This window comes from Neocloeon triangulifer, unplaced genomic scaffold (assembly GCF_031216515.1).
Source record: "Neocloeon triangulifer isolate White Clay Creek 2 clone unplaced genomic scaffold, ASM3121651v1 ptg000014l, whole genome shotgun sequence".
Classification (NCBI taxonomy): Eukaryota; Metazoa; Arthropoda; class Insecta; order Ephemeroptera; family Baetidae; genus Neocloeon; species Neocloeon triangulifer.
The window spans coordinates 26,392,542-26,415,697 of record NW_026775556.1 but is presented as its reverse complement, the minus strand read 5'-3'; the positions used below and the strand labels follow the sequence as shown (position 1 = coordinate 26,415,697).

General features: G+C 41.3%; 4 protein-coding genes across 8 annotated transcripts; 2 read left to right on the top strand and 2 right to left on the bottom strand.

The window, feature by feature from the left end:
* Positions 1–3,607: 3,607 nt before the first annotated feature.
* Positions 3,608–5,505, bottom strand: LOC132201658 (large ribosomal subunit protein eL8). The gene is made up of 5 exons (XM_059628001.1): positions 5,345–5,505; positions 4,885–4,999; positions 4,680–4,829; positions 4,264–4,505; positions 3,608–3,977 (listed from the first exon to the last, which is right to left on the bottom strand). Exons 1-5 carry the CDS (start codon positions 5,357–5,359, stop codon positions 3,672–3,674), a joined length of 828 nt encoding a protein of 275 aa, XP_059483984.1. The 5' UTR covers positions 5,360–5,505; the 3' UTR covers positions 3,608–3,671.
* Positions 5,491–6,267, top strand: LOC132201659 (mediator of RNA polymerase II transcription subunit 22). 2 transcript variants are annotated; one of them, XM_059628003.1, is made up of 4 exons: positions 5,491–5,565; positions 5,670–5,779; positions 5,835–5,947; positions 6,004–6,267. In XM_059628003.1, the coding sequence occupies exons 2-4, from the start codon at positions 5,677–5,679 to the stop codon at positions 6,220–6,222; spliced, it is 435 nt and encodes a 144-aa protein (XP_059483986.1). In that variant the 5' UTR covers positions 5,491–5,565; positions 5,670–5,676; the 3' UTR covers positions 6,223–6,267. The 2 variants fall into 2 exon arrangements, with proteins under 2 accessions (XP_059483986.1, XP_059483985.1); XM_059628002.1 differs by having other exon boundaries at positions 5,492–5,568; positions 5,634–5,779.
* Positions 6,268–6,324: 57 nt separating this feature from the next.
* On the bottom strand, positions 6,325–8,958 carry LOC132201657 (coiled-coil domain-containing protein 93). Its single transcript, XM_059628000.1, has 13 exons — positions 8,733–8,958; positions 8,549–8,643; positions 8,374–8,485; positions 8,178–8,315; positions 7,987–8,124; positions 7,880–7,930; positions 7,749–7,826; positions 7,480–7,694; positions 7,309–7,422; positions 7,043–7,248; positions 6,873–6,993; positions 6,706–6,790; positions 6,325–6,642 (listed from the first exon to the last, which is right to left on the bottom strand). The coding sequence occupies exons 1-13, from the start codon at positions 8,838–8,840 to the stop codon at positions 6,469–6,471; spliced, it is 1,635 nt and encodes a 544-aa protein (XP_059483983.1). The 5' UTR covers positions 8,841–8,958; the 3' UTR covers positions 6,325–6,468.
* Positions 8,959–9,072: 114 nt separating this feature from the next.
* Positions 9,073–19,795, top strand: LOC132201656 (protein PRRC2C). Of its 4 annotated transcripts, none has more exons than XM_059627997.1 (18): positions 9,073–9,262; positions 9,917–10,062; positions 10,147–10,708; positions 10,990–11,311; positions 11,366–11,503; positions 11,559–11,658; positions 11,717–12,613; positions 12,842–14,113; positions 14,209–14,762; positions 14,902–14,965; positions 15,783–15,965; positions 16,022–16,161; positions 16,278–16,860; positions 16,996–17,181; positions 17,430–17,604; positions 17,713–18,182; positions 18,374–18,545; positions 18,696–19,795. In XM_059627997.1, exons 2-18 carry the CDS (start codon positions 9,970–9,972, stop codon positions 18,971–18,973), a joined length of 6,189 nt encoding a protein of 2,062 aa, XP_059483980.1. In that variant the 5' UTR covers positions 9,073–9,262; positions 9,917–9,969; the 3' UTR covers positions 18,974–19,795. The 4 variants fall into 4 exon arrangements, with proteins under 4 accessions (XP_059483980.1, XP_059483982.1, XP_059483981.1 ...); XM_059627999.1 differs by having other exon boundaries at positions 11,714–12,613; positions 12,902–14,113; XM_059627998.1 differs by having other exon boundaries at positions 11,714–12,613; positions 16,996–17,169.
* The last annotated feature ends 3,361 nt before the right edge of the window (positions 19,796–23,156 follow it).

Genomic DNA, 23,156 nt, shown 5'->3' with positions numbered 1-23,156 from the left:
GACCCCCCGCAGCCGAATTATTTTCCCTGCCGCTGAATGCGACACGCCATCATGTTCTCGGTCTCGGCAGACTTTCCGTCGCTTTTCATTAACCGGCTGCTGCGGCACCCGGACGCGCAATGAAAAGATGCCAAATGAAATTGCAGTGCTGCAGAGAACACTTCAGCTCAAGGGCACTTCTATTTATTCAATCCAATAAAACACACAATTATTCAATTCCAGTTGACTTGTGGTTTGAGCTTTTTTCAAATTATTAATTTAAGACCTGCAACTTGCTATTTTCAAAATTTCGAAATAGCATTCAATATTTCCATACATGACCTTTTCACGGTTTTGGGCCTCTCTTATACTTAAACGCCGATTTTTTTATTCTCATCAATCGAAAAGGCAAATTTTTAAAAGGACAAAACGAACTGGATTAATTAGGTAAAAACATACTAAATGTGCCATGTATATTTTGTCCTAAAGAGTCATCAAATCATGTGTCTCATGTTTTGCACGCTATTTTTTTTCAATTTTTCAGGGTCATATGCCAAGACGAATTCCTATCAGCCTGTGCTCTGTGCCCTTTTTCAGTCGCACATAGAAGTATTTGCCACTCAATTTTATCTCATTTTTTATTTTGGGTTTATCTTTATTAAACACAATAAATAAAAAATTATTGTTATTATTATAATTTGCTGGCGACCGCTCTATGATACTGAAAATGTGATGAGCGGTCTGATTTAAAAAAAAAAAATTTGTAGGTAGGTCTGATTTTTAAAAAATCAGACCTACCTGATTTAGATGGTGGTTTTCTAAAAATTGGACGATAATCGTTGGATTAATTTCTTCAATTTATAGTTGAGATTTATTCTGAAGAAACAAGGCCATGATTTTCTCGCGCGTGATATCATATATTACTTTAAATTTTATTTGACATATGAGTGAATCTATTGAAAATATATTATGATGAACATCTTATTATTTGTCGACTCAAATTATGATTCAATTATTGGAATTTTCACAAAATACCCGAAAATTCTTTGAAAAAATTCGCAATAATTATGTTTGAAAAAAATTTATTCGAATATGTGTGTTTAAGAACTTCTTATTGACATAGTCAAATCAAGTCTTTACAACAATGGTGATTAACATTTCCAATTGTTTTTCAAAAATCGCAAAAAAATCTGTTTATATATTGTTGTAAGTACTGCTTGATTTGACTATGTCAAAAAGAAGTCCTTTACTGAAATATCCGTTTATGACATTTTTCTGATTGTTGCTTCAAAATTTAAATCATCTTGTCAGAACTCCGAAAATGCCGGCACCTTCAGGAAAAACCCTTCTAGTGACCCCTCTCGATCGTATTCCTCATCTTGAGGAGTTTGTCTGGTCCAAGGACGTCGGCGACGCGATGGTCATCCTCGACATCACAATGAAAGGATGGGTGGATCAAGAAAGAAGTTAGAAATTCGCGAAGAGGAACGATCAATTCTTCGGCTGACCAACTCTTCGGGTATAGATGCACCCACGTCCAAAAAATGGTAGGTACGTCTGTTTTTAAAAAAATCAGACCTACCTAATTTAGGTGGTGCGGTTTTCTAAAAACTGGACGATAATCGTTGGATTAATTTCTTCAATTTATAGTTGAGATTTATTCTGAAGAAACAAGGCCATGATTTTCTCGCGCGTGATATCATATATTACTTTAAATTTTATTTGACATATGAGTGAATCTAATTGAAAATATATTATGATGAACATCTTTTTATTTGTCGACTCAAATTATGATTCATTGTCATTGGAATTTTCACAAAATACCCGAAAATTCTTTGAAAAAATTCCCAACAATTATATTTGAAAAAAAAAAACATTTATTCGAATGTGATTGTTGCGTTTAACTTTTACCTGAAATATCCGTTTTTGACATTTTTCTGATTGTTGCTTCAAAATTTGAATCATCTTGTCAGAACTTCAAAAATGCCGGCTCCCTCAGGAAAAACACTTCAAGCTACTCCTCTCGCCCGCGTGTTCCTCCTCATCTTGAAGAGTTTGTCTGGACCAAGGACGTCGGCGACGCGATGGTCATCCCCTCAACATCTCGATGAAAGGATGGGTGGACCAAGAGCGGAGGAAGGCAAAAATGCGGGAAGACGAAGAAGTGGTTCTCAGAATTACAAATTCTTCGGGCAGGTGCACCCACGTCCAAAAAATGGTAGGTAGGTCTGTTTTTTAAAAAATCAAACCTACCTGATTTAGGTGGTTTTTTTTTCTAAAAATTGGACGATAATCGTTGGATTAATTTCTTCAATTTATAGTTGAGATTTATTCTGAAGAAATAAGGCCATGATTTTCTCACGCGTGATATCATATATTACTTTAAATTTTATTTGACATATGAGTGAATCTAATTGAAAATATATTATGATGAACATCTTTTTATTTGTCGACTCAAATTATGATTCATTGTCATTGGAATTTTCACAAAATACCCGAAAATTCTTTGAAAAAATTCCCAACAATAATATTTGAAAAAAAAAAAAACATTTATTCGAATGTGATTGTTGTGTTTAACTTTTAACTGAAATATCCGTTTTTGACATTTTCTGATTGTTGCTTCAAAATTTGAATCATCTTTAGTCAGAGAACTTCGAAAATGCCTGCACCTTCAGGAAAAACTCTTCTAGCCACTCCTCTCGCCTGCGTGGTCCTCATCTTGAAGAGTTCATCTGGTGCAAGGACGTCGGTGACGCCATGGTCATCCTCGGCGTCTCAATGAAAGGATGGGTCGTTCAAGAGCGGAAAAAGGCAAAAGTCCGCGAAGATGAGAACACCATTCTTCGCCTCACTAGCTCTTCTGGCAGGTGCACCCACGTGCGAATTTTAAAATTCCACACCTTGCACGCCCCCAAGAAGATATTTTGCCCTCTCTCTGTCCTGCACAACCTTGGATTGAACAGAGATGAAGATGGTGCGTCGGTTCACATCAAGATAGTTAAGATTCCGGAAGCAACAAGGATAACCGTCGTTTTGGATTCACAAGATCACATGGACCACCAAGACCGCGTTTCCATCGAAGAACACCTCCAGAGGTTGGTCACCGTGTCCACTGGTGACGTCTTCACGGTCAACTTTGTCTCCGACAAGAGGAGGCGGCCGAAGAACTGGAGGAACGGCAGGAGGAGGTTGACATCGACACCATCCGAAATTTTAGGATCAGAAAATTTGACAAGTTCAACGCCTCTGCTGCCAACAAGATCCGCAACGCTCTAATATTTTGATAAATAAATCAAAAATTCTTGATGCAAGTCCTTCTAAAAATTTCCAATGTTTGTTTAATTTTTTTATTATGACCATTTTGCACCCCGTAAAGGGCCACAGGCCAGCAAGACTTGGTTTAGGCCTAACCTCAGACAAAATTATTTATTAGTCAATAAACTATTCTTTTTAGTTTGTTTATGTTGCTGATTTATCACATTTGTCAAATAAATGAATCAAATACAGATTTCTCTTACCAATCTTAATAACATGAAAAAATTGATGAAATGAAAAAAAAGGTTACATCTACAAAAAGCAAAATGAGCTACCTAATGGATATTATTATGATAAAAATTGATCTTCTAAGTTTTTTCTATTGAATTGTGGATTTATTGATAATAGAACAGAGCTTGGGTTTGGGTTGCTGGTCCTTAACCCTGTTTCTGCGCCAATTCTCGGGCCTTTGCTCTCTCAAGCTTGGCGATCCTGGCTGCAGATTTCGAGCCAAGGAGGCCGCCTCCCCAGTGCCGTCTGATTTCTTCAAAGCGCTCGTTGAAGTTGTTCTTCACAGATTCAACCACCTTGTTGAAGTTTGGTCTGTCGCCAGCTTCGACGTTGGTCAGCGCCACTGCTGTGCAAGTCTTCTTACGCACTAGTCTGCCAAGACGTGCCTTACCCTTGATTATGCAGTACGGGACTCCCATCTTGCGGCACAGGGCGGGAAGGAAGAGGACGAGCTGAAATCACGTTGCAATTTGAGTAAGTACAAGAATATTACTTTTTAATTTAACTCTGGAGTTAATTATTAATCAGATTAAATTTGTCAACGAAGTTTAACATCAACTATAAATCAGATGAAGAAAATTTTTCATCATTTCAAGTCCTACTTATGGGGATGTGCAATGAATTGATCCTTATATAAATTATTATTCAATTCAGCAGTAACTTAACATTGCTTTTGAAATTTTTTTGTCTCATTGAACAACCCCAGCATAAAAAAATTCTTGAAACTCGCAACTCTACCTCAATGGGCTCAATGTCATGAGCAATGACGACCAGCTGGGCCTTCTTCTGTTCCACCAACTTGGTGACAGTGTTGATGCCAAACCTAGCGGCATTTGGTCTGCGAGAGGGAGCGCCAGCCTCAGCACCTCCCTGCTTTCCAGCGGCTGCGGCACGCTCCTCAGCCTTCTTGCGCAACCTGATCTTCTTGGCCAACTTGGTTTCAGGCCTGTACTTTTCCAGCACCTTGAACAACTGCATGGCTGCATAAAGACAAAATTAAATTAATACCTTTTAAAGAATTTAACTTTCATCGAATAATAATTTATAAAGATTCAGATAAGATGTGGTGTTATTCCTCAAGATACTTAAGAGTAGCAAATAATTAACTCATCATTATTAAGACAAGAGAAAATAATATCTGGCACATTTCGTACCTGTCTGCTTGTCCAGGGTTTGGCTGAACTGGTGGATTGTGGGGGGAACCTTAAGTCTCTTTTGAAGGACAGCCTTTTGACGCTGGATGCGAATGTATTTGGGCCATCTAACAAATCGGCTAAGATCCCTCTTGGGTTGGATGTCCTGGCCTACGATAATTATCAATTAAGAGTGTGAACCATTTAATGATTAAGCAACGCATACCAATGCCAAAGTTCCTTGGCCTCTTCTCAAAGAGAGGGTTGGTCACCTTCTTGGGCTCAGCCTTCTTGACGACAAGAGGAGGCGCTGCGACCTTCTTTCCAACCTTCTTCTTAATCTGAAAAGTAATTAAATAATTATAAAAAAAAATGTGGAAGAAAAGGTAAGGCATTTGGCGGCATGGAGGGACTTTTGACATTGACTTGTTTTTGTTCAGTAATGATAATTGGAGAGACAAAGATACCGTTTTAATAGGAATATACTTTGAACATAGCATGCATGCGGTCGGTACAGCTTTAAAGATTTTAGCAAAGATCTAAAATAGTGTAAAAACTAATGTAGCTTTGGGAAAAGCAATGTACACGTGAAATCTGCATCGGCCGACAGCGGTCGGACGAAAATCAATTAAATGGTTGCCAGCGAATAAATTTAAGCAAGTAAAATTAATGACAGAGGTCTTTACCTTCTTCTGAACCATATTTGATGGCGATTAATCCACGGATGGATTAGAAATTAATGGATAATTTGCGATACCCCGATGAAGGAATCGCCTGTCGTGGTTGTTGTGGCAGCGAAAGAAACAAATGACGATCGCCTAAGGGGTGTGCCGCGAAAACAAAAAGTACGGCCACGCCCCCATAAAGTTGTTGTCTGTTTCTGTGCCGATCAAGGATCAAGCATTTATAGGTACACATTATTTGATTTTTCCTTTAAAATGTCTTTTTCCATTATCCTTATATGATTTGATATAGTTTACAAAATCCATCTTGATCAATCTGAATAAGAAAGTCACCTATGGCGGCTCAGCGCAGTCTACCGCAGAGCAAAGAGGCACTGCTCAAATCATACAACACCCGGCTGAAAGACGATGTCAAATCCATGCAGGAAAATTTTGAAGGTATGTAATCTAGAGTAAAATAACCTCATTTGTATTAACTAGCTTATTATTTCAGAGATCGTTAAGCTAGCAAAAGGGGATAGTGAAGCTCAAAATTCTCAGCAACTTACAAGAATTACTCAATGTGAGCAGGAGCATTATGAAATGCACGTTCGGGCAGCGAATATTGTAAGCTTAAAAACATCTTAATTTAACAATGTGTAATTATCGGTAACTTTCTTCAGGTGCGAGCAGGCGAAAGTTTGATGAAACTGATCTCCGATATAAAACAATATTTGATTCTCAACGATTTTCCTTCCGTCAACGAGGCCATCGCTAGTAATTCCAAACTCTTCCGAACCAAGCAAGGCGAGTGTGACCAGAAACTGATGACTCTGAGGGACGATATGGCTGCTGATTTGTACGACTTAGAAGAAGAATATTACACATCTTTAATTAAGTGAAAGCCCTTTACTAAAATTAAAATATAGTTTGTCTTTTTAAAGGTGCTCTGAAGCATTATCATTTATACGACTAGAGTGATCTGTAATCATAAGAAATTTAAAATTAATCAGGGGTTTTTTAATTTTAATAATTTTCTTACAATGCTTGATTTTACATAAAAAATTATTGCGGTAAAATTTGACAATTTTAATTCAATCACATAGTATTACTTGTTTTAAACCAGTAACAGATGGTGTACCAATAAATTACTGCTGAGCAGTCCTATTTCGAACGCAGGCAAGCAAATCTTCATTTTTGCGACACTCAATTGTGAGCTGTTTGACTGCATTGACGTAGCTTCTCTCTTGTTCAACTAGGTGAAGCAAAGTTTGGCTTAGCTGGTCACGCTTTGACTTCTCTTCATTATACTTGGCTTCGATCTACAATAAGAAAAGTTTTCCCCCTGAATGCACCAACAGATCAAATATTGAAAAAAAACTCACCTTTGTCTTATTTTGGCGCACTCGTTCAACAATTTGCTTGAACTGCTCTGAAAACTGTTCCTTGCCTGAAGAGCTCATCATCGCCCTGAGGAATAGAAAAGTATTTTCTTTATAAGCCAAATGTTAAATTTTGCAGACCACTAGTAGTCTGTGGTTTAATTTCTTACAAATTATAGCTCTCTTGGATGGAATTTAGAAGATCTAACTCTTTCTTCAGATAGGAATGTGTGTCATGGAGTGTGTTGTAAAGGGTGTAGTACTGCTTTGTCTCTTTATGCTTGTCAGCAACTAAATATGAGATTTAATTAATTTAATTTACTTATACAAGATAATTTACCTTGTGTATAAAGCTCAAGGAAGCGTTTTTGATACTGGGCCAATTCAGCCCTCCCGGGCACTTCGTCGATGTGCCTTTCCATAGAAGCGATGTTCCGGTTTAGCTTTCCTAAATGGATTCGCAAAGCTGCCAGCTCTTTTTTCTGCTCCTCCAGTTTATCTGAGGGTACAAAATCTCGAGACTCTCCTGAATCTGTTTGGAAATCTCTGCAAGTCAAAAATTAATTATAATGAGTAAATGAATAAAATTTATTTTGTTTAATATGCCTCATTTTATTTTGTAGCTCCTCAAGTTCTTCATGGCATTGTTGCTTAAATGCATCCTCGTCTTTCTTGAGCCTTTCCAGTTCCTCCACTTTACGAATAAGCTGCTCAACAATTCTAAATTAAGGAAATTTTTTAATTATATTACAAAACATTTTATGTCTTAAAAAATACTCTTGGTTTCCAGATGTATACAAGCTAGAAATCTGTTCTGTTTCTTCGTCTAGCTTTTGCTGAGATTGCAACAAAGTTTCCAGTTTTTCCTCAGACTTGACGAGTTCTCTTTGAACCTCGATTTTTTCAGCTTTAGTATTTGCAAGGGTTGAGACCAGTACTTCTTTTTGACGCTCCAGCAACGATTTTTTTCTCTGCAGATTGTCTGCCGGGGTCTAAATAAATCGTTAAAGAGATATTACGTAAAAAAAACAAATCAAAAAGCTTACCTCAACTTTACTCTCAATTTTTTTCTCTTCAACATTCCTCAAGAAGCTCTCAACCGCCAGAGCAGTCAGTTTTGAACTCTGACAAAGACCAAAAAAAATTAAAATTTGAGAGTTTATCAATCTATAATTACCTCAACATCTTCAGCTATGGACATTTCTCCCATCAACTCCTCAACCTTTCTCTGCAAAAAGCAGAAGTTGGTAATAATTTAAAAAATTAAAATTTATTTTCTTATACAAGTTCGTCTTTCTCTTCAACTTCTCCTGTCCACAATGATCGGCCACTGTACTCAAAAAGTGTGCTCTCGACACTGGATGCTTCATCCTCAGGCCGCCTCCCTTGACGTCTGAACTTGCGAACAACGCCATAGGCATCCTAAGAATTGAAAAAATATAATTTGGAACCAACTTAAAAGGGCATAATATAACAATGGCAGCCTTAAGATGGGTTTCTCTCTCAGATTTATCTTGTCCAGATGGAAACATTCGGTTGAATTTGCTGACTGACAAGCTTCGTATCTGAGCACCTCGCTCATGCCTAGTTTCCAAAGATTTTTTAACCAGCCACTGAAATATTTATTATCTCCAATAAAAAAATATTGTTACAATTATTTTCATATCATACTTGAACGGCGCTGAAAATATTTTTAAAATCCAAGCCTTGGATTTGATGCGGCTCGATTCTGTGAGGACATTTCATATGGCCCAAAACTGTGACGATTTTTTCGGTCAAAGCACTGAAATTGCAATTTAATTTTTATTTTCTTAGGAATTATGATTAACATATTTAATTTATTTACATTCTCTGTCCGATGGTTAAATTTTCCTGGAAGAGGAGGTCCACGTCAACATCAAAGTTGCAGTTTTCAATGCACCAGACCATTCCGCCAACGACCTGCGTTTAACGATGAGTAAGACTTGGCCCAGACAATACAAGCAAATAATTGGGTGTTTAAAAATAAATTAATTTGTGTACAAACTAACTTTGTCGAAGGCCGGCAGTGTTTTGATTCGCGCTCGAAAATAGCCAGCGGCCACCAGCAAGTCGGTGATTTCCTGCAGTTGCTGCTGCGCCTCTTCGTTCATGGCCATTGTAACTGTTTAAGATTTCTCTCTACTGCATTAAAAAAGAAGAAATTGCGAATATAATTCCACCTGTCCCCGTGCCGAGTGGGAAAACAAAGAAAAAAATCAAATCAGCTGAATCCCAAAGGGTGTTGCCCTCTGCTCTGGACCAATGAGAGCGCGTCCTTCGGCGTAGTTCCAAACTTTTGACGTCTGCTCACAGAGCGCGCCACCGATTGTTAAGGGCGTTTTGCGGGGTGAAACGGCAGCAGCGCTCAAGCCTGTGCAAGATCCCCGGTCGAATCTACGTTCGCCATCTTGCTTTTGAAAATTCCTGAGAATAAACCCAGGATTTCCGAGCGCAAAATCCGTCATCATCCGTCCCGCAACTGAACCCTCGGGAGATTTCGAAGGAGTTTTTTATCCTCTGCATTTTTGGGCGGACCAAGGTGAGTTTCGCTTCGAGCTAGAGACGAAAATCGTCTCAGAAACGGGCCCTCAAGAAATGACTCCACAAAGTCGTAAATCGCAAAACCAAATATTCCGAGCCCGTTTGCCGTGTCAATGCCCAACAAATTTTACGACTCTCTTTATCCAGCTCAAAAGTTTCGTGTCTCAATTTGCCACCCTTATTCTCACTTTAACCTAATTCCTTCACTTTCTGTTTGTATTTTCGAATCCAAACTGCGCTCCATTGACGTTGTTTGTGCCTCGGTTTTTTTTTTGCAAATCTTTCCTCTCGAGCCTTCTGAGAGTAAGTTTTATTATTTTTTATTTAAGTCTTAACTTTTAATCTAGTACTATTTTTAGTGCAAATTTCCTACGATTTCATACTCTCGGGGAATATGTATTTTTATTTTTAGTCGTTACTCAATCAAAACCAATCAATAGGATTTTGCAACATCGTCAATTTTGTCCACTATATAATCGTATTCATGCATTGCGCGGTTACTTGGCTAGTGCGCGATCTGCATACGTTTATGACGTCTTAACCTTGGGCCTGATCCGCAAATCGGATCTCTCTCGCATCGGTGACTTTGGGCCAATTCCACAAGTCGAACGGAAACAACGCCAAGATTCTAATTCGACCTGTCAAATTTCAGGCTAAAGGTTCGCTCATTGAGTCACCACCCCTAAATGGTGGCGTGTAGTCGACATGTCTGCAGTTTCCGGGCTAGCATCAAAGGGGGAGAAAGGAAAGGCCAAGTTCCAGTCCCTGGATATAAATAGTCTCTACAGATCAACCCTCGTAAGTTTAAATTTCTTGTGAAAATGTCTGGAGAATTCCAGAGTTCTTAAAGTCCAATAACGCACAATAATGTTTGTTTTCCAGGGAGAATCAGCCGAGCCTCAACAGAAAACCCTTCCTCGTAAACATGGCATGCAAAGCTTGGGCAAAGTGCCGTCAGCCCGGCGGCCCCCGGCCAACCTTCCCAGCTTGAAATCTGAGCACAGCGGTCAGGAACCTCCAGTTTCCCTTGTACCCTCAGGTGGCGCAGGATGGGGTGCCAAAGGCGAATCGGAAGAGTCAGCAACCACAGCAACAGCCAGCAGCTCAACCAGCGGCCAGACGGCGCCTGCTACGAACCAACTCTCTACCTCTGCCTCCGGGGCAGCGACCCCAGCGCCCTCCTTGCCCTCAACTGCCCCTCCGGTCACACCCCCAGTCTCTGTGCCTGTGGCGGCCAAAAGCAGTGGTCCCCAAGAGAAGCTATGGAGCAGCCTCATGAGCGGCGGTGGAGGCCAAGGCGGCCCCGACAACGGACCTTCCTTCCTTGCACACCAAAACCCCATGTTCCAGCAAGAGTTTCCCTCCCTCTCCACCGATCAGCAGGGTGCCAAGAGCACAGCCCAAGATGTGCAATACGGTCCGGGACCAAGTCTTCGTCCCCAAAGTAAGAACCAATTTTTGTCCTTATATTTAATATCAATGCTTTGCCTCAATTACTAAGTTTTTGTAATTTGTTTATCTCAATATTTCAAAATCATGATTGTCAGTTGATAAAAAAAAATTTTAAACACTTGAAAATCTTTTTCTGGAAGAAGACTTGTTACAATCTCTAAATTTGTATCTTTAATTAATAAATTAAAAATAATTTCAAGTTAAATTTTAGTAGCGAGTTTAATGCGGGTCAAAAAAATCTATTTTGTTGAGTAATTTTTCTTTTTCCTGCAGCCGAAGGAAGTTGGATGCAAGGTGGGATGGCACGAGCTCCTCCGTTGCCTGGTGGTCTACTTGTTGTGGGGGACGCTCGTGGTGGAGCGGCAATGGACCTGGGCAAAGGCAACTCGGGCCCTCTGGGGGCTGCACCGCCGGCCTCGGGCCAGGGAGGCCCTTCGTTGGCAGCCCCGCTGCCGCCACAATTGCGGGGCATAATTCCACCTTTTATGTACCGCAACTTCGGCCCTGGAGGCGGCCCATCAAATTTCCCTCCTACCTTCCAAGGAAACACCAACTCCAGACAACGCTATCCAGATCAATCAAGGCAACCACAAGGGTGTGTATCGCTTTTTTGTGCGTGTTAAGATAATAATTAAATGCTATATTTTAGGCAAAGATATCCATCTCAGCGTCCTGTAGACGACGATGCATTGTTCTCAAGGCCCATAATAAAGGAAGAGGATTTGAAGCAGATGGATGAAATAGTTAGGGACAACGGTTGGGCAACCACTGATGATATTGATTACAAGTGAGTTGAAATTGAAAAATGTGAAGAATGTAGGTTAATAAAATTTATTCTGCAGCCAAAAGTTGTCGTTTAGTGATGAAGAAGGTGATGAGGGCTCGCAAAGTAGGCCAAGTAAACAAAGTGACAAGCAAGATGCTGCGCAGCGCGGCAGCAGGGTATGCCAAATCATAAATTATTTTTGTAGGTTGAATATTGAACTTGAATTTTTAGCAGGGCGCACCAGCATTCCCTGGCAAGCAAACATTTGGTGGTAACAGTGGTGCGGGTCCTCCCATTGCATTGATAGGAGACGAAGAGTTTTGGAGAGAAAAGAGGCGCCAACAAAGTGAAGATGTTGCTTTGGCCGTCGAAAGAGCAAAGCAACGCAAAGAGGAGGAAGAAAAGAGATTCAAGGATCAAAGAGAAGCAGCCGCCAAAAAGCTGCAAATGCTGGAGGAGAAAATGGGAGTCAATTCAGGTGCAGGTGGCAAGGCTGAGTTGCTAAATGAAAAAGAAGTCGATGACAAAGTAAAGTCTTCAATGGAAGGGTCTGACTCCTGGGTGAAGCAGGTGGAGGAAAGCAGCAGGCCAGAAAGCCTGCCTAGTGCAACTGAAGGAGAACAGAGGAAGGAGAGGCCTCGAGAAGGCGCACATGAGAATGTCGCTTTTTCACCAAAGTTTTCAGAAGACCTCCCTCCTCGATTTGCTAAGCAGAAGCAGATGCTGCTGCGAACAAATAAACCGGGCCAGAAGGGCGTTTCTCCGCCACCCCCACAGACAAACACGCCACCTCCACTTTTGGCCACCCCCATTCCTCCTCCTCCTAACTTCGAACAGAGGTGGAACTTGAACAACATAGTCTCATCAGGAAGGGGTCAGGCGCGTCGCAGGAGTTCGCAGGAGCAAGATGACTTTGAAGATCAAAAGGGCAGGGACCAGGACAAACAGAGACATGGTGACCGCCATGATAGGTATCAAGGGTCTAGAAGAGATGGCAGGAAAATCTCTGAAGGCTCCAGGAAGGACAAATCTGATGATGATCACTACAACAGGCAGCAGTCTTCCGAAGAGAGAAGCGAGCCATCTGAAATTGGGCATAGGGAGAAGGACTATGGAAACAATGAATGCATGGTGAGTAATTTGCATACATTTTCCCGTTATATCGCTTTTTATCAGCTTCTGATTTTGTTGCACTCCTGTTAAAAGCATATTGATAATAGTATTCAAATTATCTCTGAAGCCAACAGTGAGCAATATGCAATATCTAATGTTTTCTGTTTTTCTATAAATTCAACATATTTCACAGTTCAAATCAGTCAGTAGTGTTGATTTTAAAGCAACACTTTCTTTTGTCATCAGGAAATTCTCCCTCCCCATAGTCAGATTGATCCATTTGATGACAAAGACTTGTGTCTGAAGTTCAAAGATGCGACCCCGCCACCGCTGATAGTGGACATGGCGCTGAAAGGAAAACCACGCGCAGACAAATGGAATATGGGCCAAGTGCAGCATCAGCGACAAGACTCTGAGAGAAGTGATGACTCGAGGGGCAAACGAGGACCAAAACTTGATGCTTGGTCTCGAGATGACTCTTTGGTAGCCAAACTAAGAGGAGATGACGACTCCAAGTTGGACATGGGCAAGATTGACTCCAAGAAAGACGACCTCTCAAAGCTTGATGATGATAGAAAAGCCAAAGGGCGCGGCCAGAGAGGAGAACGAGGCCCACGTGCAGGCAAGGATGGCCGGGACAACCGCGACAATAGGGATAACCGTGATGCAAACTGGTCAACTGGTGGAAACGCCTTTGCTAAGACTTGGGCTCGCACTGGCGAGGTTCCTCGCGCTGGAGACGGAAAACTTTCGGATGGTCGTGGAAAGGGCAGAGGCTCTAAATTGCACCCTGCACCAGGAAGCAAACCTGGCAAAGCTTGGGGAGAGGATGAGTCTGATCTGAGTGATGAAGAAATCATGCCCAAGGATGCGGTGAAAGATGACAAGCGTGTGAGAAAGCCTCCAAAGCAGTTGAAAGATGGCCCTGATGAGAGAAAAGGAACAATCATTGGCAGCGAGAAAAAGTCTGGGGAAAAAATGTCAAAGCCTGGCAATTCGAAGGAAGGTTTTGCCCCCAGGGGCGAACCTTCAAGGCGTGGAAGGGGCGGCGGCAGCAACTCCAGACCCAGAGGAGGAATGGGACGAGGTATAGACGGCTATGGGCCACCAGCCAAGAGTCCTTTCGGCAATCGGGATGAAAATCGGAAGTCTGACTCGAAAACTGGAGACGACATGAACAAAACTAAACTTGGCGGGATGGTGCCTCTATCTAGTTCTGTGGCAAACGCCAAGCAGGGAAAACAACAGCCCATGCCGCCACGCATGCAGAAAGCTAAGGATGGTTCTGAAAAGAGTGGTAGACGGAAAGGCAAGGGTGCAAAATCACCTTCAAGGGGTGAGAAGACTGCCGAGGAGCATAATGACGAGACGTGGGATTCTTTGTCTGACTCTGAAGATGACCAAGAGGGCCGTGGACCGCGAAAGGGTGCCAGTCCCAGGTCAAATCACTTCAGTACTCCTAGCCTGACCACATCAAAGGCTCCTGGTGCTGAGAAGAAGAATGGACTGGGATCAGTTGTAAGTAAAAATTGATAATTTTTTTGAATTACTTTGATAAAAAATAATCTGAGGTAAAACGCTTTGCTAAACCAATTTAAATTTTGTGATTTCAGGGTGCTAGGTCAATGGGGCAGGGCAAGAAAGAGAATGTGCCGTTGACAGAAGCAGCGAAGAGACTGGAAAAGGAGAAGAGTGCTCTTGACGCTTTGGACATTAGTACTTATGCTGCTGTGACTTCATTGGTCGATGACCAGATTTCACCTGATGCTGACGGCTCGCAGTTTCTCTCTTCCTATAACTATCAAAAGAAGAAAAGGTCCAACTCACCACCAAGGGACCGCGGGCCACCAATCAACCGTGGAGGCAAAGGTCCCTTTGGGCCTCCGCCACCTCAAGGGCAGCAACAGCAGATGCCCATGGGCATGAAGCCTGGCCCAAAGTCTGGCAATTATGAACGACCTCATGACCGTTCAAGGGCATCAAAGTTGCCACCCCGCTTGGCCAAGCAGAAGGAAGTTAATAGGATGAACAAAGCTGCAGCAAACATGCCGCACCACCTAGGAACTGAAATGCTGGACATGTATGTCAGTGGAGACTCGAGTCACAGCAACTCGTGGGACAAATCATTGGCCGACCCACTCAGGGGAGGATCTCCACTCGCGTCATGGTAAGAAACATTTTATGAAAAAATGAATTATTAATAATTATGCAACATTCACTCTTAAATAATATCATGTTAAAATTTCAAAACTTATTTTAGATGATTTTTTTTAAAGAAAGTTCAATGTTTCCTTCATTATTTGCAGTGTAACTCTCATAGATCAGGATACAAATGGAAGCTTGCCTGTGCCACAAATCACTCCTGTTGAGGTAAGTTCTTCTTCAATTAAACCTCTCTGCAGTATAGTCCAGTGGCTCGTTTAGAGCAATTTACAAGTCAACTTAAAGAGCCACAAAGTTAATATAAAAATGAAATAAATGTAAATCAATGCTAATCGTTTCCCTCGATTGACTGAGAATCGCTCGTTTTGAAGGCAACTGTCGAAGGCAGCACGGGATTATCGCAGACTATTGTCTTCGAAAACACTAACCTGCGATCGGCCAATAGCAGAGAATCGTCTGCAAAGTCATTTTTGCCTAACTCCGCTCTAGCATCTATGCCAAGGAGTGAGTCGATCAATCGCTTGCCACTTCACCGACAGTTCAACTCAAATCTCTCTGTTCCCCCAGCAATGATTGGCAGTGAAAGTAAAAGTAACGACCTTCCGTTTTGTGATTCAGTCGGTCTTCAGTTAGGGTTGAAGAAGGTAGGGCGCTTCTGCATTTGCCTGGCAGCCAATTCGTATTGATTAATTCATCCTTGGTTTTTCTTTTCATTTGTTGGTCCGCTGCCCTTTGTTTGTACCCTACGTTTTTTTGATGATTTTTCACCGGCAAATTGGGAGACGTGTATAGCATCCATTGATTTATTTCAACAAGCTAGTTTCCCACTCATCTGCCACTTCACTGTCTTTCTTTGAACCCATTTTGCTGCTGAGCATTTTTATTTTGTCATGATACACTGGACTTTACTGGCAGACATTTTATTATTTTATTTCTTGTTTCCTTCATTTTGCCCCATTATGGACAATCTGCATGTGATTTGAGCGGCTCACCTTGTTTCTGTCTCATTGAGCCACTCTTACAGGGAGAAGACACAGCTGATATGAAATTGGACTTTGCTTTTGACTCTTCCGAGTTGCTCGAGGACAAGAACAAAACAAGATCTGGAGGACACAGCGTCTCATCAGCCCCTTCATCAGTTTCTTCCAACTCAACAATGTCCCCATCCACAGCCGAGCTGAACTTAAAAATTGCTTCAGTCAAAAAGGTAAATAATGATTATTACTAAATTTGTAGGATTTAAACAATTCAATGCTCCAACAGGTCTGGGAAAATGCAACCATGCCCACCGTTCTTGAGCATTCTCAGGATGACTTTTCAACTGCTGGATTCGAGCAGGCGCTGGACTCCTCATTCAAAGAGGCATCTTCAGAAGAGAATTTACCCACTGATGTTTCTTACAGGTATTGTTGACTCTTTCAAAAATTCATTTTAATTACCACATTTATTGCAATACAAGATATGTTTGTTATGTTATGTGTATTAATTAATTTTTTACTTTATTCCTTCAAATTTTTAGCGTTGGACAGACTATTGTTTCTGGCGGCACTTATGCAGCCGTCCCTGGCGGATTATCTGCTACAAGCCTGGCAGGAAAGACGGACCCGACAACAACATCAAGTAATGTGTGCAAAGTAAAGCCCCAGCAGCAGCAGATGGCTATGTCTGCAGGTCAATCGCCTATTGGCCATCAGAACCAGCTGTCTCCGCCACCCTACAATTCATCTTCAACCTCATCACAGCACAGCCACCTTGGCTACACGGCAGTGCAACGTTCGGCTGGGGTTGACAACATGTCTTGTTGGCAGCACACAGGTACTGCTGCACCTGGCTTTGGTGGCATCTCAGCCATCCCGTCTCCTCCAACGGTCCTCTTCAACACCAACCAGCAGCTGCAGCAGGCTAGCGGTCTTTACAGCACCTTCCAGTTGGACAACCAGAGATCTCAGTACTCGCAATACCCACCCTATGGCCTGGGAAACAATAACGCGGCCACTGGATTCTCCCAGCAGTCGCTCTACATGCAGCAGCCTCCTCCACCACCTCCTACTGCACAGGGCTCTGACATGTACCCCCCTTCGCTCTCTCAGTACCGACTACAAGTAATTATCTTATCGAAAATTTTCTAGCACTTTTAAATCTGAGCTATAATACTTCAAAAATTTTAAGAATATAATTTTTTAGTTAAAACTTCATAGGCTTCCCGACTTTAACAATGTTTTTATCTCCGCTTCCAGGCCACTGCCACTCCATATGGACAGACACAACATGTGACAAGCAACCCGAGCACAGTGTTGATCTCGACAACTTCCAACTCGCTCATGTCTGCCAGTGTGAAGCCTAGCACACAGCCGATTGGAGCAATAGGCAGCAAGGGCTTCCAAACATCTGCTCCACCACCCCCTCCACAGGTACCATACAAAGCAAGTAACCCAATAAATATACAATGGAATTTTTAACTGTAACGAACAAAAATTTTATGTGAAAACTTAAAGCTACTCTTAGGAATTTTAATTTTGAAAAACAGCAGGAGTCAGAATTCCTCTAAGTACTAAGTGTGCTAAAATTTTCAATAAGATTTTACATTTTGAATTGTTTTGTTAAACAAACAAACAAAACTAACAATAAATCTCTGTGTACAGTATAATTTATGTTATATTTAAATCCACAGCCAAACGCAATGTACATCTACGATCATCAAGCTGCAGCAGCAAATCTGCTGGGATTGAGTGGTCCAGGCTTTATGACGAATGCTGCCCCACTGGTGCAGAGGCAGACGCAAGTACAGAACAATGTTGTTCCCGCCATCCAGGCGCCGTCCTCATACTTCTCCAACTCTGCAGCACGTAAGTTAAATTATAACTTTGGAAATAATAATATATTTAAACCTCTTCTCATTAATAAATCAGTATTATTACAAAAAAAAAATAAGTAATGTTGAAATCCTATTTCAGCCGGACAGGGCGCTTTTTACCAGACGAACAACCCGCCTCCTCCACACCCGAGTGCCGCGGCCGCAGGAGCTCTTCACAGCTCGAACAACCCTTACGCAACCAACATGTCAGGTTTTGCGCAGAACACAGCCAACTCTGGCTCAATCCCTGGATTCAACACCACACCCCAGATGGTTGCAGCTGCAGTTCAAGGTTATCGCAATGCAGGAAATGTTGCTGCTGCAAACTACATGAAGTCAGCCCAGCAGAACGCCTCAGACCTGAGCGGCCGACAATTGAAATCGCCTGCTCAGGACCAGCTGGGCCCCTCGGTTTTCTCCAGTTCGCAGATGAACGCTTCTCCCAAGGGTAGAGGCAACTCGGGTGGTGGAAACTCGATGAACAAGCAGCCTCCTCTTCCCAGTCCCACCCTCGGCCAGCAGAATCAGCAGCAGGGTCAGAAGTATGGTGGCTACTCGTCTAACTCCATGGTGATTATTAATTTTATTATTTTATAATGTCTTATTTCAAATACTCCATTTAATTATTAATTTTTTAATTCACCCAAATCAATTCTACCTACAAAAATTATAAGTGAATTTGGTATCTGTTTTTTTTTAATGTAACTCTACGACTATTGATAACATTGTGTGATTGAAGTTGTATTTATTTTCATTTGAAGGGATTGCAACAGAGCATGGTTGGCGGAGGACGTAACAGTGGTCCACGAGGCCCCTCATACCCATCACCTATCCAGAGACCCAATTTCCAACAGAACTCTATGTCTGGACCAAACAGGCCCCGCATGCCAACCAACCAGCAGCAGCGAGGCAAGGGCGGCCACTCTGGCCAAGGTATGTTCTGCTCTCTTAATTTTGCTAGTAATCATAAAATTAATCGACAGCGACTGAGTCGTTTATTTGCCAAACAAACGTGCTCCTGTGTAATTCAAATTTATATCTATCAAATAATCAAGATATTCATCAATTGATTTCATTTCCTAGGATCCAACTTGATTCCGAAAATTGATCAACCAAGCGGCGATAAGCAGCCGACTAACAATCCAAACAAAGAAACTAACGGCAGCAGCCCAGTATCAGCGCCGCCAGCCGCTTTGCCTGTTGACTTGACAAAGAAAACTGTTGAGAAGAAGCAGCCGGTGGGAGTGCCGACCGTGAGCAAGGGGCCGGTGGTGGCCCCCGCCGTGGCACCAAGTGACGTCAAGGAAGAGAGCATAACCAAAGAGGAGGGCAGCAAACCGGCCGCCCAGTGCGTCGAGTGAAACTCTCCAAAGACAGTTTGTTGTTTGGTTCGCTCCGGAGGACAATCACTGAGCCGCCGGAGAGAATGAATTAATCGATTCCCCTCCTCGTCCTCCTTGAGATGTGATAATCATCCTGGTTTGAGTTCTCCTTGATTGTGGTCCGTTTGTTGCTCGCAGCAGCAAGAGACAGTATTAACCGTTTGTTTTCCTCCCGTTTGTGCTGCTCTTCACATTCCACTGTCAAGTTGTCGGGTGCACGCGATGGACTGCACTCGCCCAATTAATTGATGGTCAGATCGCAGCACTGCGACTCTTTGACGACAGAAAGAAGTAATTTACAAGAAACGCGCGGATCTTTGTTGCATTGTCGGTAGTGGATTCAATGATGGCAGTAGATGTATGAAAATTTTTCTCCGAGAAAATCGCAAGCAAGCGGTGGAGATGTAAGATACAGTTTTTGCATTTTCTAGTGTTTCCTCACATGCAACAGACACACAAGATGTATTTCATTAACTGTTATGCAAGGTAACTCTTTTTGTGTAGTAGTCTCGGCTCGGCAAACACGTCGATATTCACTATGCTGCAACTACGATTATAATAATTAAAGTATATTTATCATTTCTTCTGTGATCTGCTTCGATGAATTTTAAATTGACGTATGAAAGAAAGGAAATTACTATTGCGGTAGAGAGTAAATCCCAAACTTTTTAAGTTGATTTATCTGATGAAAGAAATGGAATCAATGCACATTCAAGTGAACATTGTAAACTTTGTTATGGACACCAGAATTAAAAAAAAAAGTGAAATAAAACTCAAAAATTCTGATCAAACAAACGTGATTTATTTCAATATTAAATATTACATTAAAAAAAACCTAAGTTAGCATGCCAATTTTTATTGCCATAGGATTCAAGCACAGGAACCACTTATTAAAATCAGTTGTCAGCCAAGGTGATGGGGCGAGTGAAAGGAATTGTCAACTTTTGGGGGTGTGCGAAATTTTTTGAGGAGAGCATTTCTCCGCTTTAGCACATCACTGGCCAGACGACTCAAACCCCAACCTTATTGGTCTGATTTCTAGACATTTAAGTAAACAGGGATACATAAATGAGAATTTCTTTCAGAAGTAGAAACTTAATAATGTACCCTCCACTGCTGACCTTTTATAACGCAAAAACTCATTATTTTTTAGTTTTTACGCCTCTTTACGCCTAATCAAGCTTCCGAGCAAAAAATGAAAAGAAATATTTTTCTTCTCACGCTCTCGCTGACTTGGTGAAAAGTATAAAATTGTTGAAAATTTCAGCTTTCATAAAATTAGTTCGCGGCAAGGGTGATGGGGGCGAGTGAAAGGGGTTGCAGACTGTTGGGGGTGCGTAATTTCGTGTGGTGCCAAAATTTTCGGGGAGGGAATTTCTCCGCTTTCGCACATCTCGGGCCAGACGAGACTCATCGACCCGTCCATTGGTCTGACATCGATCGGTTTCGCTCTCCTCTGCGCGGCTCTCTCGCACCCTCGGGCCGACGCAACCCCCTGACCTACCCCACCCCAGCGACCAACACCCAAATGTTAAACGGGACAGGCACTGCACGCGTGTATGAAAAATTACCATCCATCAAGCTGAAAGTGGAGCTAAAACAACGACTCGTGATCAAACTTGTATAATTTTTTGTGACTTTATTAAATTTTTATTTCAGCAGCACATTTAATATTTTAATTGGATTCAAAAACATACATAACTTTACTTATAATTGAATCTAAATGATCGAATTAAAAAAAAAATTGTGGAAATTGAAGCGCTTTGCAGCTCTTTCGCACCGGATCAAGTGTCAAAAAGTGAGTTCGGTCCGTCAGGTTAATTTGCAATTAGATTGGTCTCTGGATCGACCACTAATCCAGTTAGCCAGCTGAATAATGGGCTCTTGTCACGGGGATAATTACATGGCCATTACACGGCAGCTGAGCTCAACTGGTACACACAAATCAGTTTCGGCTCCATATGTATTCATTAATCGAAACGTCGACTTGATAATTATAATAGTAATTACCAGTTTGCGCCGTTCGGAGGCAAAGACACGCCCTATCGGATTTTCTTTCTTTATTTCTTCAGTTGAAAAAGACTGTCAGTGGAGATTTATTTCAATGAGAGTTGACTTCGAACCGAGCTTTTTTTTATTGCGGGGCGCGACAGCTGCGACCAGAACGAAAATTACAGAGTATATCGGAGAGAGCTTTGAAAGGAATAGCTTCACTCTGGCGACTTCATATATTGATCTTGCTGCGAGAAAGAGAGGTGGTTGGGGCCAACAACTGTGTTATTAGGGTAGGGCCGACGAGGTCCGCCGCAACATTTTTCATCAGTGTCTGCAAGGATCAAAAGAGAAGAGCCCTCTTGTTAAGAATGAAAAGAAAATCTTCCAAATCTGCTCGTCTTTTAATTAGGATGTAATGCAGTTGGAGTTAGAGATGCATGTACGACGCCAAAATATATAAGAAAGAGTTTTTCGGCGCAAACAGAGAGAGCCGGCGGAGACCTGAGTTTGCACTTTTCTGCGATTGCCTGACGTGGAGCCAAGAAAATTGCACGCCAATGATTTCCTGGAAAAAGTAAGAATAAGAAACGAAGGTTGGGAAAGTAACTAAAAAAATAATTTTGAAATTTAATGATTATTTTTATTATAACTGAATTTCAAGAATGGCTAAAAAATTGATATTACACCTATTGAAGAAATTCAACTTAGAATAATTTAGATGTAATTTGGCCAAGATTTCAATAATTTGGAATAAAAATAATTAATACATAATAATTGTTCAAAATTGGATAAATTGATTTTAACTGCAGTAGTAAAAAACAAGATTTTTTTATCATTTTAATCAATCCCTTTGAAGATAAATTAATTTCAGCTGCCGGCTACATCTATTTTATATGCAAATCCACGCACATAAAGGCGAATTAATCGTATGCTGTCGGCGCAAAAACGCCACTCATAGAACAGGGCAGACGTTCGACAAACACGCAATTTATGGCCAGCGGCTGCGAGTTCGCTTTTGGTCGGCGGCAAATTAGCAAAGCAGCCGGTCTGTGCAAAATTTTCATTTGTGTGTTCCTACGCTCTCGATATATGTATATGAAAGGGCGGTGCCTGTGTGTTGCGAAATTAATGTGCACCGCCGGTGGGAGTAATGAGATGCGCGCACCGAGTGATGCAACGTGACGACGTACGTCGACGCAGCGGCGTCGTCGAATTCAATAAAACGCCATGGCAACAACAAGGAGAAACGCCTGCCGTTATCCGCAGACTCCATAAAAGCCGCTTTTGTAATTCAAAAGAACAGTAAAATCGTTAAAAGGCCCAGCATAAAATTCAAATTATTTTTCAAAAAAATCATTGTGGATTGTTTATATTTTAAATGCAAATATCCTGAAATTTATTCCCATCAATGTTTTTGTGTGAGTAAAAAAAAAAATCACCGATTTAATCTGATTTAAATTAATCTGCTCAGTGAAAATAAAAAGTTTTTGCTTGCATACATAAATTATACTCGACGGGAAACGGTTTTTTGCGCAGAGCCAATGTTTACAAGAGCGTGCAACTTTGCGGCAAATCGCTGTTTACCCGTGTGGAGACTCGGCGCACTTTTATTTCAGCGAGAGAGGACGATGAGATTTTGCTACAAAAGGGATATAAGTGGAAATCTGGAGAGAATAAAAGGCAATCTGTGTTGTTGAGAGGTATCTCTAGGGCGGAAAATTCTGCAACGAATACCAAAGTTTTTCTATGTATAATAAACAGGGGATTAAAATTGCTGCTTGATATCGAAGGTATAAATTTCATGAAAAGCAAAACTCGAATTAACATAAAAATTCATCATTGAGTTCTTCGGCTTATCGAAAGAACAAAACAAAACTCCTTCACTTCATCTCGTTTTTTATTTGGGAATCTCCCAAAATTTTCCCCCTTCCTTTTCTGCAATCAGGAGAAACAATCGCAACATAAATGGTAGTAAAAAATCCACGAAAAAACTAATAACTGTGCAGTTTTTTAATTCAAAATATGATTCTGATCATACAAATCGATAAAAAAAATTTGAAAAAATTTAACGGAATTTAAAATAATTCAGAAAAAAATTGTAACCCTTGACAATATCTAATTGATCAGGGCTGAATTTAAAAGTAAGAAAAATATCTAGGGCAGTGTG